The sequence below is a fragment of the Pogoniulus pusillus genome, chromosome 18, assembly GCF_015220805.1.
Source record: "Pogoniulus pusillus isolate bPogPus1 chromosome 18, bPogPus1.pri, whole genome shotgun sequence".
Lineage (NCBI taxonomy): Eukaryota > Metazoa > Chordata > Aves > Piciformes > Lybiidae > Pogoniulus > Pogoniulus pusillus.
In genome coordinates, this window is record NC_087281.1 from 9,134,719 (window position 1) to 9,151,891 (window position 17,173).

The window sequence follows — 17,173 nt, forward strand, 5'->3', positions numbered from 1 at the left end:
AAAAAGGCCAATGTGTAGGGGATGCGTGGAGTAACTTTCAGTAAGCAATTTCTGTGTGTTAAGAGTCCCATAACTCTGAAAACAAATTATGTAAAACCTTCTACTTCAGTTCTTGCCCCCACTTTTTGATACAGTCTAACCTACTCAGTGCAGATCCTTTCAGGTACCTCTACATATATACTTATAAATTTGTCAAGATGTTTGCCTTTGCTTTCAGAGCATTGGTAGGTCTTGCTCGACCTTTGTCCAGAAATTAGTACAGCCAAAATACATCTACATTTAGGGCCCAAGAAAGTGTAGTCTGACTTATGTCATGCACATTGCTGTATGCTGACTGCTTGTGATGGCTTGCATGTTCCCTGCCCAACCCCCCCCCCCCCCCCCCCCCCCCCCCTCCCCTTTTTGTAAATCACCCAGACTAGACTCAGCCGGCTCTGGTATGATGGTCTGGGTGTTCCCTGCCCCCCCACACTTTGGAAATCACCCAGACTAGACTCAGCTGGCTCTGGAAATTGAATGAAGCTTATATTTACAGCTAGCACAATATACAAGCAGATAGTTACAGTATATACAGTTATAGACAGAAATAGACAAGGCAAAAGGCAATAGAGAAACACAACAGCCCTTCCAGAAACCTGAGTCCCCAGCAGGGGCTCCCAACCATCCTTCCACCTTCTCCCACCTCTCTACCTTACCCTAGACGTTGCCTTGTGCCCCAAGGAAGAATGGAGATCAGCCAGGGGGGTTAGGAAGCAAGTGGATTAATCAGAGAGACAGAAGGTGAGGTTAGAGAGAAATGCAGCTCAAAGCCCAGGCTGTGCCTGAATGCCTTATCTATGTTTATACTCTTGTTCTTATACATCTCAGCAAGCCTATGAGTGAAGTAGACATCACCATTGTTTCCCTTTCACATCCTGTAGTCTAGTTCTTCTCACCTAAACATTCTAGCTGGCTTCAAACTGACACACTGCTTTTTGCTGTTGGCTTGCTGGCAATGCTGGTTTATGGGGTTTAAGTTGTTGTTTCTTACACCATAAGTGAAATCTGTGAAGTATTTTCTTCCTCTTCAGTTATTCCATCGAGAAATACTGTTTTAAACCTCAGCCCCTCTATTTGGTATTATCTCTCCCACACTTTCCTGGTTAATATGTAACCATTAGAAGGTTCAATTCATGGTTATTTTGCACAGTAGGTCTCACTAATGTTACCTTTTCTCCACAGACTGGTGAATTCTCAGCTCGCTTCCTCTTGAAGTTGCCTGTAGATTTCAGCAATATTCCTACATACCTTCTCAAGGTAAAGTGAATGTCTAGGTTGCCAGTATGTGTGAGAGAGTGTGGATTGCTGAAATGTTCCTAGCAACTGGCTTTCCAGCAACCCTCCTATCCAAGAGTTTGAAAGTCTAGTACTTCTAAAATGAATTGGATCATGTTTTGCAAAGGTGATGTTGGACACATGCTGTAAGGGACCTTGCAGGATTTGGGTTGTTGTAGAAGATGGCATGCAATGCAGATATTCTTGGGCTTTAGACAGTACAATTAGGAGCAGACTCTTGTTCATATCCAAAGGTATTTAGGTATCTTTTAAGTGACTCTATGGAATTTCATGCTGTGTAAGTGTTGGGGTTTTTTTTTAATGAACAGTCCAATTGGACTAGAAGTCTTCATAGTAGAAGCAGAAAAACAAACTAAATACACCATTTCCTAACAGAGAGTGAAAGTCAATACTGGTGCTGCTAGCTGAACATTTCATTCATTACTTTGCTTCATTGTTTGCAATGAAGATAATTCAGTGCAGTGGTTCTGGGCATCACCCACTCCCCACACACAAGGATTCACCCAGACTGAACTCAACTGGCTGGAATGAAGCTTTTATATTCACTGCTTAGCACAAATTACAAGCATATATATACACAATATATTACAAAATTTTACAACTATATACAGTTATATGCAAGTTAATACAGAAATACAAGACCCCTCCCAGCAATCGGGAGTGCCCAGGAGGGACTCTCAACCACTCCTCCACCCTTTTCCCACCCTCTCTCTTATCTCAGAATCTCTCTTACATGCAGGGTGAGCTGGAAAGGTCATCAAGGGGTGTTAGAAGCAGAATGATTGGTTGGAAAGTGTGCAGGGTCAGGTAGAAGAGTTAATATGGCAGCAGCCAGGCAGAGACTCTTATCTCTGTGCCCTTGTTTTTATATGTCCCAGCAGAACGAATGGGTAACACAGACATCACCTTATTTTCTTTTCACACCCAATAATCTAATTTCTCTCATTAAAATCATAGAATCATAATATTCCAATTAACCTCAAACCAGCACATTTAGAAAGTAGAACTGCAGAATATTGGTGTTAGTTGTAAATAAATTACTTCTTTCTTTGCTAAGAGGAAAAACAAACACACAAAAAACAAACACACAAAAAACACCCCAAGGCAAACAAACTAAAACCCCTCACAGCCAAACACTAGTGACAAAGTATCAATGTGGGATAATTTGGAACGAGTGGGTTTTGCAGCAGGAGGACATTGACTCTTTCAAGCAGGTACTGTGGAAGCCCATCATGAGGTCAGTGTTACTGTATTCCAAAAACACAGTGAGAGGTCTGGATTCTCTCTATCATTACTGTAAGAACAATGTGCCAGATGTTGTACTTCATAAAAGATTTGAATCACCTGATTTTACCAACACCCCTCTTTTCTCTGATCTCCACGTCTGCCTCCTTAGCCATTTACTTTTAAATATTTGGAAATAAAAACATCTACTTAATGTTCAGTAACTAATGTGTTCAGATAACATTGTCAGTGTGGATCCCATTACCTCCTCTTCTTCTTGTTAGATCTGTCTTCAACTATTGCTACATGAGAATTACAAGAGTAATCTTCTGAGTTTCTTCACATAAGATGTCTTGAGCTAAGAACCATGAAAATAAAGGCAGGCATGTCTACTCTGTGAGAGTAACTGTCTGGGTGAATAAAGGGTGTCAGTTGGAGGGGAAATAGCTCTTTTGGGTGGTGCACAGCAATAAGCCAAGGAGCAATGGATACAAACTGGAACAGAAAAGGTTTCAGCTCAGCATGGGTGATAGGTTGGACTGGATGATCTTGGAGGTCTCTTCCAACCTGGTTGATTCTATGATTTGGTTGTAGTTTCTAGTCATATGATCTCTTTGCTTTCTGCAGACTCTTTGTTGATTGACTAATGAACCACTCTTAACTTTCTCAAAAGCCTCCACGTATTTTCAGTTTCTTCCTTTGTTCATGGTAGCAGCTCTTCTCCCAGCTGCTGTCTTTCATCAGGACTTTCTCTTCTCACTTGATGGAAACATTTCCAGGCAGATCTAAGAGGATTGGCTAAGGCCTTTTCAGGAAGGATGGTGATGAGAAGCAGGATGCAACAGGTTGACCTGGACTGCAGGGTCACTGTGTTCTGCTTCTGACTATGTGGAAAAGAGGAGACTGAGAATGTCTAACATGAACCATGCTGTGTGGTCCTGACAGGACTCCAAGTGCCATATTTTCCAGGAACATTTTTCAATTGTTAAATTCCAGGACAAGTGCATACCCCCAGTGTCTTCAGTAGCTTCAGTCTCCAGGGAAACTGCATGACTTGGGGGTTGGAGGGTGATGTATGGCATATGTAAGTAACTGTCATCATGTTGGGACCCTATGCTAGAAGCATTCTGCTTTTCTTTCTAAGAAGTAAGATATTAATACATGACAACATACTCCTCCTTATGTAATTCCCTATCGTGTTCACTAACTATCTTCTACCTGCTCAAAATAAAGTAGGTGTACTCTGCATAAATCATCAGTGCTCCACAGCTGTGTCCTGGGGTGTTGCTCAGCCTGAGCACTGAATGACTCATTAGTCAAAAGGAAAACCTGTACTTCTATTGCATGCATATGTAGATTGTGTGATGTGCACAGAACCAAAGTTTCCCAGTCTCTCTTTATTTTGACATCTCAAAAATACTAATGTGCTAGCTGTGGGGTTTTGAAGTGAATGGGTTTTTTGTATGTTGAAGCCTGACTTTTTACAACAGCATGTCCTTCTTGGTGGGCAGTGTACTGATGAAACCCTTAGCTTTCTTATGCTGCCTTCTACTATGCAAACTGACAAGTTAGCTGTCTGTGGTGAGGTGACATGTAATCTGGATGAGTAGCCACAAGAGAAGAGATATTGCTTTGTTCCAGTAGTGTTTGTTGACCGTAGGAGAATGGCTTTGACTCAGGCTCCAGCCTAGATTATGTCAGAGTGTGCTCTGTAGCAAGCATGGATCTGTTGCCTCTGCTGCCTCTGGCTTCTGGTATTCTGACATTATCAGCTATGTGAATGTCATCTCATATGAAGGCAGGTAGAATTGGAACTCATCTGGTGTGGTTGAAACAATAATGCTCTGACTACTTCAAATTTCATAGAGCTATTTTTAAAACTACAGTTTATGTTTTTTAAGCTGCCCATGTCTTTGGACTGGGTGGGGGTTTGTTTGGGTGTGTTGGACAGGGGTTTTTTTTTGGTTGTTGTTTTGTTGGTGGCTTTTTTTTTCCTTTGTTGTTGCTGATTTTCTTCTGGATTTTTTTTTTTTTTTTTGCATAAACAGGTCTTTGATTTGTTGCAATAACATAGGAGCTTTTTCCATTACATCTGCCAGTTATATTGGCTTCAGTGCTACCTTCTGGCTTATGATTCGTGATAGAGCGTCTATTGATACAGTGGAAATAACTATCAGTATATTACCCTGAAGGATAGAAGAGCAGTCAACAATTGAAGGCTGTTAGTCTGTTAAGAGCTAATGTTTAACTGTAGCATTTCACAGGACAGGCTGGAAATGATTCCAAAGATCTGGCCCAACCTTCCTAGGCTATTGTATGTGTGTTGATTTGGGTGTTCCCCATCCCCCCCATCCTTCCCCTTTCAAAGTCACCCAGACTAAACTCAGCTGGTTCTGGAAATATGAATGAAGCTTTTATTTACAGGTAGCACAATATACAAGCAGATATTTACAGTATATACAGTTATAGACAGAAATAGATAAGGGAAAAGGGAATACAGAAACACAACAGCCCTCCCAGAAACCTGAGTGCCCAGGAGGGGCTCCCAACCACCCCTTCACCTTCCCCCTACCCCTCTCAACCTTAGCCCAGTCCCAAGGAACAATGGAGGTTCAGCCAGGGGGGTTAGGGAGCAAAGTGGATTAGTCAAAAAAGTGGAAGGTGAGGTTAGAGAGTAAGATGCAGCTTAGAGCTCATCAGCAGCAGAAGTGAGAGTGGTTATCTGTGTTTTTATTTCTTGTTCTTATATATTTCAGCAAGCCTATGAGCGAGGTAGACATCAGCCTTGTTTTCCTTTCACTGCCTGTAATCTAGTTCCTCTCACCAAAACATTCTAGCTAGGCTCAAACTAGTACAGTATACTTTAAATTAATTGGCCCAGCTGAGTCTTAAACCAGTCCAATGCAGGAGAGTCCACTACTTCCCTTAGGAGATTATTCCAATGTCTAGCTGTTGTCCATGGTGAGAACTTTTCTTCTGGAGTCCAGTTCAAGTCTGCCCAGGAGTAAGCTGTACCCATTAGCCCTTGTCTTTTCCATGTGAGTCCTTGTAATATGGGAGTCTCCATCCTCCTGACAGCCACTCTTAATGTGTTTGAATTATCTTTTAATCCATAGCCAGCCTTACACAGTAGCTTCTCTGTAACAACTTGTGAAGTTCCAAGTTGTGTTATACTTCCTCTGCTGCCATCTTTTTTTGATGTTTAATTAAATATACACTGTGGGGTCAGCAATGAGGTCTCCCCTCAGCCTCCTCTAACTCAAACTATCCATCTCCATCTCCCTCAGTCACTCCTGGTAAGATTTATTCTCCAGGCCCTTCCCCAGCTTTGTTGTCCTCCTCTGAACCTGCTTCAGCACCTCCAGAGCTCTCTCATATTGCGGTGCCTGAAACTGAGCACACTACTCGAGCGGTGGCCTCACCAAAGCCCAGTCCAAGGGGACAATCACCTCCCTACTTCTGCTGGCCACAACATTTTTAATCCAAGCCAGGGTGCCATTGACTCATTTTCAGCTGCCTGTACCTGCTTTTTGTGCCCTGGTGAATAGCTGGAACCTAGACCAATTCAACTGTGAAGCTGTAACCCCAGCAACCTTACAATAATGTCTTACTATTCAAGTGTAAGCAAAATAAGCAAAGCAGCCCTAATTTCTTTTTGCAGAAGATGTGAAAAAAAATCTTTAAATCCATTTTTTTCCTTTTGTTCTGAAGAGCTTTCTTGTGATGACCATTGTGTTTAGTTCATATCTTTTAGGACTGAAGCAAATGACAGACATTGTCTAGACATATTGCCAGAGGCCAAACAGTTGCATGTAAGACGGTCAATGGGAAAGGTTTATTCTCAAGTGCAAACTGAAAGATAAGAACATATTTGACTTTTTTTTTCCTTGCTGTGATTTCATCATTTGGGAGTCTGTTAAAAATCCAATGCAACTTTTTGTTTGTGATGTAGAACAAATTCTGAGTGCTGTGAACAGACTGCAATACTTTTGTATGTTTGAGTAATCGTAGAATCAACCAGGTTGGAAGAGACCTCCAAGCTCATCCAGTCCAACCTAGCACCCAGCCCTAGCCAATCAACTAGACCATGGCACCAAGTGCCTCATCCAGGCTTTTCTTCAGCAGCTCCAGGGACAGTGACTCCACCACCATCCTGGGCAGCCCATTCCAATGCCAATCACTCTCTCTGCCAACAACTTCCTCCTAACATCCAGTGTATACCTCTCCTGGCACAACTTGAGACTGTGTCCCCTTGTTCTCTTGCTGGTTGCCTGGGAGAAGAGACCAACCCCACCTGACTACAACCTCCCTTCATGATAGAGAGCAAACCATAGTTAAGTATAATTTGCAGGTCAACTTTAGCAGTTTATTGTATTTGTCAGTGTTTATGGTTTGTGTTAGATTGCTGAAAGCACAAAAACATAAATGTTGGTATAAAAAACACTACTTCTCTTGTTTAACTCAAAAAATTAGGCTAAGTGTTCTGAAAAAAGTATAATGTTTTATTATGTTTTTAAACGTAGTAGCTGACTGGTTAAAACCTGATGTGCAGTGGCTTAAAGTAGTGAAGTCAGTGGCAAGAAGGAATTTAAGTCCAGGTCTGACTTTATTTTTTTGACACTAGACTGTTTTACACTGTGCTGGGCAGCTACCTCTCAAAGGAGCAGAGAGCATTATGCAGTGTATGCTATTTGGCTGTCTTCCCATAAAGTATGTATGTTTTCTCTCTTGGATTGAATGACAATGCTGTACATCATATGAAGCTTGGTGTGTGGTGCCAGATCCCACTTTGCTTCTTTTGGAAATAGGAAGATTGGCAGTTTATAAGACTTGGAGGCTGGTAAGAGGCCTTGAGCACAAGCCCTATGAGGAGAGGCTGAGGGAGCTGGGATTGTTTAGCCTGGAGAAGAGGAGGCTCAGGGGTGGCCTTATTGCTGTCTACAACTACCTGAGGGGAGGTTGTGGCCAGGAGGAGGTTGCTCTCTTCTCTCAGGTGGCCAGCACCAGAACAAGAGGACACAGCCTCAGGCTGCACCAGGGGAAATTTAGGCTGGAGGTGAGGAGAAAGTTCTTCACTGAGAGAGTCATTGGACACTGGAATGGGCTGCCCCGGGAGGTGGTGGAGTCGCCGTCCCTGGGGCTGTTCAAGGCAAGGTTGGACGTGGCACTTGGTGCCATGGTCTGGCCTTAAGCTCTGTGGTAAAGGGTTGGACTTGATGATCTATGAGGTCTCTTCCAACCCTGATGTTCCTATGATACTGTGATAGTTCTCACAATACTTTGACTGTGACATCATTTAAGGTCATACATAGATTGCTCTTAGTCGTATACTATCTAAGACTTTGTGACAGAGGCAGAAAGTGAACTTCCTGAACTGGGTTCAATAATGTGTTCCTTCCCCTGACATGTATGCAAGCACTCAGAGCAAATAGTTGGAATTCTAAAAGTAGATGTCAGTATGATATTCATTAGATTGCTTATTGTTTCAGTGTTAAATAACTTCAACAGGACATTGAATCATCAAAAATTGTCTAGGTTTCTTCTGTTAATACTTCTAAGGCCAACTTTATAATAGACATTTATGATGAGCCATTGAGATTTTAGATTAGAAGTGGGTCTGTGCAAGTTAGTACTGGTAGTGTTCAAAACAGAGTAGTTGGTAGTAGCTGGAGCCAGTAAATAATACAGTCTGTAGGCTGAGAAAATAAATGTAACCTGTCTGTACAGAAGACATTTATCAAGAAGAGATGTCATTGATACTTGTCTCTAAGAATCTCCTATTTTAGCCTGTGCCCAGAAATTTGTGGTTGGCTTTAGCTTTCCACTTTCATCATCAAAAAGTACTAAATGGAGTAACGTGGAGGAACAGTTTCTTTCCTTAGAATGCTGGCCAGTGTCAGAGTAGCAGCCTCTTGCCAGAAGCATGCAGATGCCAAGCAGAGGAGCTTGCATAATGAACAAACCACAAAACAACAATTTTAAAAAGGACTCTTGTAGTGAACATTTTTGAGCTGTTTTGGAAGTTGTGGATCTAGGAAAACAGCGATTTTATTTGTTATAAAATATTTTGAAGCATCTACGTTTTCATAGCAGCTAAAAAACCACATAAGAGCTGTCAGCTCTAAAGAGTGTCTTTGGGATATTTTTTTTTATTAAGTTAGCAGAATGTTTCAGTTGACATTGCAGGTTGAAGTGTAAGATCTTATGTATTTCACTGTATAAAAGTACTGTGCTTCCTACTGGGTCTGACTGCTGCAGTCATAGTCATAGAATCAACCAGGTTGGAAGAGACCTCCAAGATCATCCAGTCCAACCTAGCACCCAGCCCTAACCAATCAACCAGACCATGGCACTAAGTGCCTCATCCAGTCTTTTCTTGAAGACCCCCAGGGACGGTGCCTCCACCACCTCCCTGGGCAGCCCATTCCAATGGGAAATCACTCTCTCTGTGAAGAACTTCTTCCTGATATCCAGCCTATACCTACCCTGGCACAACTTGAGACGGTGTGCAATTCGTCTTGCAAAGCTTTGCAGAGTAGGTCAGCTGCCTTGCTTTGCCACAGAACTTACTGATCCTGACACTGGAAGTTAAGTACTGCTGCAATTCATTGAAGCTCCAGAAATACAGAAACTGTAATATAATTCTTTATCCTTTCATTATTTCTTATAATCTCTTCTGCCTGCAAATCAAGGAAAACAAAGCCATGTAAAAGTGTACTTTGTAGTCATAAAATCATAGAATCAGCCAGGTTGGAAGAGACCTCCAAGATCATCCAGTCCAACCTAGCACCCAGCCCTAGCCACTCAACTAGACCATGGCACTAAGTGCCTCATCCAGGCTTTGCTTGAACACCTCCAGGGACAGTGACTCCACCACCTCCCTGGGCAGCCCATTCCAATGCCAATCACTCTCTCTGCCAACAACTTCCTCCTAACATCCAGCCTAGACCTGCCCTGGCACAACTTGAGACTGTGTCCCCTTGTTCTGTTGCTGGTTGCCTGGCAGAAGAGACCAACCCCACCTGGCTACAGCATTCCTTCAGGTAGTTGTAGACAACAATGAGGTCCCCCCTGAGCCTCCTCTTCTCCAGGCTGCACACCCCCAGTTCCCCCAGCCTCTCCTCATAGGGTTTGTGTTCCAGGCCCCTCACCAGCTTTGTTGCCCTTCTCTGGACACCTTCCAGCACCTCAACATCTCTCTTGAATTGAGGAGCCCAGAACTGGACACAGTACTCAAGGTGTGGCCTGACCAGAGTTGATTACAGGGGAAGAATAATATCCCTTGTCCTTCTGGACACACTATTCCTGATCCAGGCCAGGATGCCATTGTCTCTCCTGCGCACACTGCTGCCTCATCTTCAGCCACTATCTACCACCTTCCCCCAGGGCCCTTTCTGCCTTGCTACTCTCCAGCCACTCTGTCCCCAGCCTGTAGTGCTGCTTGGGATTGTTGTGGCCAAAGTGCAGAACCCTGCTCTTAGCCTTGTTTGTCAGTATGTTTGAATTTTGTAAACAGTTCAATTCCCTTCATTCTCACTAAATGTTACTAGTACAACTTTTCCATGACAGCTTGGTTTGTTGGTAGTAACTATTCACTACAACTCCATAAAACAAGGCAGTGTCAGGAGCACCTTAAGCTCCATATGCTGAAAGCCAAAAGCAATTTTTAAAACTGGCTTTTTCTGTAATTTATTGGAAGAATTTGTTAATGAGATTTGTCAGCTGGAACAGCTCATTCTGCACAGCTGATGATTTTTATAGGTTATGATCTTAATGTGAATCATGATCTCCAATCAACTATATTTCTGCTGACATTTTGAAACATTTTATAATGCAAAGTAAAGAGAAGGACCACTGCTTTTACTGATATTTTTTTCCCCCTAATTCAACAGAACTACTAATTTGCTCTTCTGAGGTGAGTAGAGGTAGGTTTTCTTTCATTTTTTTCTGGGGGAAAAAAAAAGTAATTGAAAAGAACAGCTTCTGATATTTAAAATCCTTTTTTTACATCTGGTGGGAAAGTTCATACATGTTCTGTTGCGTGACTTGGTTCAGATTTACTGTTGTGTTAGGGCTTGTAATTCATACTGTTGCTTTACATTTGCATTCTATGTATTGCATAGGAAGAATGGAATTCAATGGCCATAAAAATAATTGCAGGTTATTACATAATGGTGGTACTTGTTTTATCTGCCATGGTCTGTCTGCCCATAGTATGTAGAAGTAAGCAGTGTACAATGGTCTTGAACTGGAAAGGAGATCTTGGATATTTTTCTTGGTTTTTTTTTCAGCCTCTTTATTGGTTTTTTTTCATTCCCCATTACCATTTTTTTTTTCCTTGATAAATAGTTGAGAAGCTATTGAGCAGAACAATAATCTGTAGAGGTCATCAACCAGCAAATCTGCATTTTCAAATAGAGCTCTGCATAAAACATAATGGTAGGATATTAAGAATAATATTTCAGTGCTGAGTCCACAGCCTCTCTCTGCTATTGAATTTCTTCTTTAGGTCCCAGATAATAACTGCAGTCCTGCAGCAGCCTATATTTTGAGGTTTTAAAGTCAGGTTTGTATACATAAGTGCCAGATAGTTACTGTTGCAGTGATTGGGTTGATTTAGTGTTTTGGTTTATGTTGTTGTTGTTCTGGCTTTCAGATTGCTAGATTACATCTGTCTGCTTAGGAGAGAATAGTGCTAACATGAATGTACCTCTCTGACATGGTTTCATGTGATTGTTAGTCACTCTTGGTTTGAATTCTGTGATTTGCCCTGGTAACTTTCTCCAGTTAAATACACAAAATCACTTGATAGCTGTTAGCCTAGAACAGGATTTTGGGGGGCAAGGTTGTTAGTCTGTGTCTGAAAAAGAACTGTGTAGCAGCGTATATTACACTACTCACTTTTATTTGGTTTCATAGACTTAAAGGTTTAATTAAAGAAAAAAAGTGTTATGGTTGCATCATTTCTTCTCAGCAGTAAACATTCTGAGGCTGGATGATTCATCACATTTATTATTGTCTAATTGATACTGACAATGTCATTGATCATAATGTCACGAGACGTAAAGTTAGAAAGGAAGCAAACAAACAAAAATCTCTGATGTTCTGGGATTACTGATGATCTGGACAAGGGGATTGAGTCCAGCATCAGTAAGTTTGCAGATAACACGAAGGTAGGAGCAGGTGTTGATCTGTTGGAAGGTAGGAGAGCCCTGCAGAGGGACCTAGACAGACTGGATGGGTGGGCAGAGGCCAATGGGAGGAGATTTAACAAGGCCAAGGGCAGGGTTCTGCACTTTGCCACAACAACCCCAAGCAGCACTACAGGCTGGGGACAGAGTGGCTGAGAGCAGCCAGGAAGAAAGGGCCCTGGGGGTACTGGTAGATAGTAGGCTGCAGACAAGCCAGCAGTGTGGCCAGGTAGCCAAGAGAGCCAATGGCATCCTGGCCTGAATCAGGAGCAGTGTGGCCAGTAGGACAAGGGAGGTTATTCTTCCCCTGTACTCAGCACTGGTCAGGCCACACCTTGAGTCCTGTGTCCAGTTCTGGACCCCTCAATTCAAGAGAGATGTTGAGGTGCTGGAAAGTGTCCAGAGAAGGGTGACGAAGCTGCTGAGGGGCCTGGAACACAAACCCTATGAGGAGAGGCTGAGGGAGCTGGGGGTGTTTAGCCTGGAGAAGAGGAGGCTCAGGGGGGACCTCATTGTTGTCTACAACTACCTGAAGGGAAGTTGTAGCCAGGTGGGATTGGTCTCTTCTGCCAGGCAACCAGCAACAGAACAAGGGGACACAGTCTCAAGTTGTGCCAGGGGAAGTCTAGGCTGGATGTTAGGAGGAAGTTGTTGGCAGAGAGAGTGATTGGCATTGGAATGGGCTGCCCAGGGAGGTGGTGGAGTCACTGTCCCTGGAGGTGTTCAAGCAAAGCCTGGATGAGGCACTTAGTGCCATGGTCTAGTTGAGTGGCTAGGGCTGGGTGCTAGGTTGGACTGGATGATGTTGGAGGTCTCTTCCAACCTGGTTGATTCTATGATTCTAGGATAGTTTGCTTCCATGCTACCACAAGAATTCACACTATTTTCTCCATTAATGGCTCATTAATAATGTGCCATGTTTCTATGAAGCTTTGCATTTCTATAAAAACTTGAGTGTAGGGTAGTAGCTGCTTGCTTACTAAGACATATTTTGATACTTTCTATTTTAGAAGGAGGCTTCCAAATGGGGAATGCTAAAGAAAAGACTGCTTTGTCCAGCAGCATTTCAGTGAGACAGTGAAAGAAAGATAAATAAAACTTAGACCTGTTGACTCTCTATTTCTGTGTTAATGATTTCACTCTTCAAGCTGGAACTTGTATGTCTTTTATGTGCTGGGACCTGTAATCACTGTGAACAGCACGTCCATGGGAGAGATGGGGCAGTGGGGAGGAGCATTAATTTGGCTTCACTGGGTGCAATTAGGTGCGCTCCGAACACGTTAACAGTACAACAAAATTTGGGCAAAAAAAGGTGTCTGTGGTTTTCAATTAATGATCTCTCTGGAGTGTGCATACAAAATTCATGCACACTCACACAACATAGAAAGGGAAATTTAGGCTTGAGGTGAGGAGAAAGTTCTTCACTGAGAGAGTCATTGGACACTGGAATGGGCTGCCCGGGGAGGTGGTGGAGTCGCTGTCCCTGGGGCTGTTCAAGGCAGGATTGGATGTGGCACTTGGTGCCATGGTCTAGCCTTGAGCCCTGTGGTAAAGGGTTGGACTTAATGATCTATGAGGTCTCTTCCAACCTTGGTGATACTGTGATACTGTAAAATAGTGTTACAACTAGTAAGGAGCTAAGTTAGCCTCTCCAACTCATACCATTCTTTGTGATTTTAATGATTTGTTTAGTGAAAACCTGCTGAAATATGTACTTTAAACAATACAACTAAGCACATTTATCTGTTTGGAGATACCAGATATTCTGTAACATCTTTTGTGATCTAGAAAAATGTGACTGATGTGTTGATGAAAACTGATGACTGACTGATGGTATGTAAACAATCAGTTATTCATATGCAAGAGCCCTAAGGACAGTGTGTTGGTTAACAAAAAATAAACGTGCTTCTTGCAAATTAGTATTTTCAGTGTTTAGCATTTATAGTGTGTGTGTGTCCTAGATAAAATCATTATCTCATTTCACCCAGACTCATGACTTTGTAAGTAATAAATCTTATTTAATTTTCATCTGACTGTTGTTAAGTGATTAGATTAGTTCTTGAAACATAGGTCAAATGATATGCAGGTTAGCATTTTGCCATATAGATATTGTTGCTTTTTGTCTCCATGGGCTAGATTAACTGAGGTCTTGTAATGACAGGAAGAGGGGCAGTGGGTTTAAATTGGGAGAGATTTGAACTAGATGTTAGGCAGAAGCTCTTTACAGTGAGGATGGTGAGACACTGGCACAGGTTGCCCAGGGACGTTGTGGATGCTCCCTCCCTGGTGGTGTTCAAGGCCAGGCTGGATGAGGCCTTGAGTGACCTCTTCTAGTAGGAGGTGTCCCTGCCTATGGCAGGGGGGTGGAACTGGGTGAGCTTTGAGGTCCCTTCCAACCTAAACCATTCTATGATTCTAATCTCTTAAGTTTTTATGTAGTATATTGTTGACACTAGTTGATGGGAGGTTGACCATGAGCCAGTAATGTGCTCTTCTGGCCTGGAGGGTCAATGCCATTCTGGGGTGTTTTAGAAGGGCTGTGTTTAGTAGATTGAGAGAGGTTCTCCTGTCCCTCTACTCTGCCCTGGTGAGGCCATATCTGGACTACTGTGTCCAGTTCTGCACCCCCCGTTCAAGAGGGACATAGAACTACTTGCGAGAGTCCAGCACAGAGCCACAAAGATGATGAAAGGAATGGAACATCTTTCTTATGAGGAGAGGCTGAGGTAGCTGTGGCTGTGCTGCTTGGAGAAGAGAAGACTGAGAGGTGAGCTCATCAATAGTTATAAATATGTGCAAGGATGAGTGCCAGGAGCCAGCCTCTGCTCAGTGATGCCCCATGACAGGACAAGGGGCAGTGGGTGGAAGCTGAGGCATAGGAGGTTTCACGTAAACATGAGGAGGAATTTTTCGCCTGTGGGATGACAGAGCACTGGAACAGGCTGCCCAGGGTAGCTGTGGAGTCTCCCTCTCTGGAGTTACTCAAAACCTGTCTGGATGCCTTCCTGTATGATCTGGTATAGGAGGTGGTCCTGCTCTGGCAAAGGGGTTGGACTGGATGAGCTTTCAAGGTCCTTTCCAGCCCCTGACATTCTGTGATTCTGTGATGTAAAGGAAAAAAAAATTAGGGATGGAGTCATGGACTAAGTAGGTGTACAGAAAGGTATAGTGGAGATTGAGCCATGAGGACAGAGCTTGGCCAAGGCTTTAACCCCAATGGTGTTCTTTTCTTTCCCCATCTCTTTCTATAAACTTGGCAATTCATCACCACTATAATGAGCACTCATTCAAGTCCAGTGCATTTTTACATGTTTTTCTTGAAGGAAGAGCAAAGTACTTCTGTCAGCAGGAAGTGTTGTATGACTTCAGAGTTGTTCAGGATTTTTCTCATAGGCCATTTGCCCATGAATTTTTATGTTGTCTCTCCAAAATATTCTTTCGTCTTTGTGAGTATCTTAAGTACTTGATGATTTCATGGACACCTACATAGTTGGTCAGTAACTTCAGGCATGTTTTGTTTACTCCTACCATTTCTTAGGATCAGGCTCTTGTTAATGTTACAGAGCTTGATAAAGTGGAGTGTGACTCTTGACAGTGCTTCAAACTTCTCTTACACCTTCCTTCCAAAGTTCACACAGCCTGGTTGTCTTCTGAGTGAGGTAAAATGCACTGTAGCTGTTCTACTAATTGAAATAAATACATTGAAAAGCAAGTCAGTGACAGAGCAAGGAATACAGTACATGAAATCTGGCTTGCAGATGGTCATGGTAGTTCTCTTGGGGTGAGTGTGCTAGTTTGATTAGTCCACTTTGCTTCCTAACCCCCTGACTGAACCTCCATTCTTCCTTGGGTCTAGTCTGGGTGATTTCCAAAGTGTGGGGGGGCAGGGAACCCCCAAACCATCACAGACTGGATGAGCTTTCAAGGTCCCTTCCAGTCCCTGACATTCACTGATTCTATGATTGGCACATGCACACTTATTGAAAAGTTGTCTACCTGTCCTTTTGGCCTGTAAATGCTTCTAGATCACTGGAAGAGCTGTACAACCAAAAATTTGGCATAGAAGGAAAGGAGAGGCTGCAATAAAGAGACAAATCAATCAGTGCAAAATAGTATGTCACTAAGAAGTTTTCCTAGCCCTACTCCCTAGCTTCATGTCTGAAAACCAAAGAAGTTTTCTGACTTGTCCCTTCATATCACATTGAACTGCTTTAAAAACCTCTGTGGAAATCAATCCAGAACACAAAATTTGCACTTCTCTGTCTTCTGTCTTGAGATATAGTTTCATTACCAGGAGATATGGAGAGAGAAGACACTGACATTGTTGGGCTGACCAGGGAAGTGGTGGAGTCATCATCCCTGGAGGTGTTCAAGAAAAGCCTGGATGAGGCACTTAGTGCCATGGTGTAGTTGACTGGATAGGGCTGGGTGCTAGGTTGGACTGGATGATCTTGGAGGTCTCTTTCAACCTGGTTGATTATGTGATTCTATACAGCTAAAACATTTATGAGTAACTATATTTAGTTCAGACTACTTCATCCACTCCCAACAAGATATTTTTTCAGATGCTGTATTCCTTCATGTAGTATTTGGAGGGAAATACTTTTCTGTAATAAAAAATCCTCCTTCTTTTTTTTTTTTTCACTCACTTTCAACTTATACCAACCAAGAAAGCATAACACGTCATTTTATGGTTAAAAAGATTGTGATCAAGGCTCTTAATGTTCTTGGACAAGCATTGCCCACATTACCACAACATTTTCTTGACTTAGCACAGTTTGAAGATGAGGATGATGCCTTACATGCTCCAGGCTGGATAGATTTGTTAGGAAGACATGCACTGACAGATCTGCTTAACAGAATAAGGTCATTGATTAATCAAGAAATGTGTTCATTAAAATAATGGAATGAATATATTTGCAGATGGTTACCTTAACAGGGCACTGTCAAGGTATTTCTGTCACTTTTGTGACTACCATTTTCTCAAACAGCCACTGGTAAATGTTGAGTTGGGCCCCTCAATTCAACAGAGTTGAGGTGCTGGAACATGTCCAGAGAAGGGGGACGCAGCTGGTGAGGGGCCTGGAACACAGCCGTGTGAGGAGAGACTGAGGGAGCTGGGGGTGTGCAGAGTCTGGACAAGAGGAGGCTCGGGGGGACCTCATTGCTGTCTACAACTACCTGAAGGGAGGTTGTAGCCAGGTGGGGGTTGGTCTCTTCTCCCAGGCAGCCAGCAATAGAACAAGGGGACACAGTCTCAAGTTGTGCCAGGGGAAGTCTAGGCTGGATGTTAGGAGGAAGTTGTTGGCAGAGAGAGTGATTGGCATTGGAATGGGCTGCCCAGGGAGGTGGTGGAGGCACCATCCCTGGAGGTGTTGAAGAAAAGACTGGCTGAGGCACTTAGTGCCCTGGTCTGGTTGAGT

The 17,173-nt window shown here is 43.0% G+C and overlaps 1 protein-coding gene across 3 annotated transcripts in view; it reads left to right on the forward strand.

Moving 5' to 3' along the window:
• The window catches only part of BABAM2 (BRISC and BRCA1 A complex member 2), a 185,843-nt gene that overhangs the window by 54,996 nt on the left and 113,674 nt on the right, over positions 1-17,173 (forward strand). For all 3 annotated transcript variants that reach the window (XM_064158350.1, XM_064158349.1, XM_064158348.1), the window contains one exon: positions 1,222-1,296. In XM_064158350.1, coding sequence (XP_064014420.1) covers positions 1,222-1,296 — 75 coding nt within the window. The remainder of the gene's footprint in view (positions 1-1,221; positions 1,297-17,173) is intronic.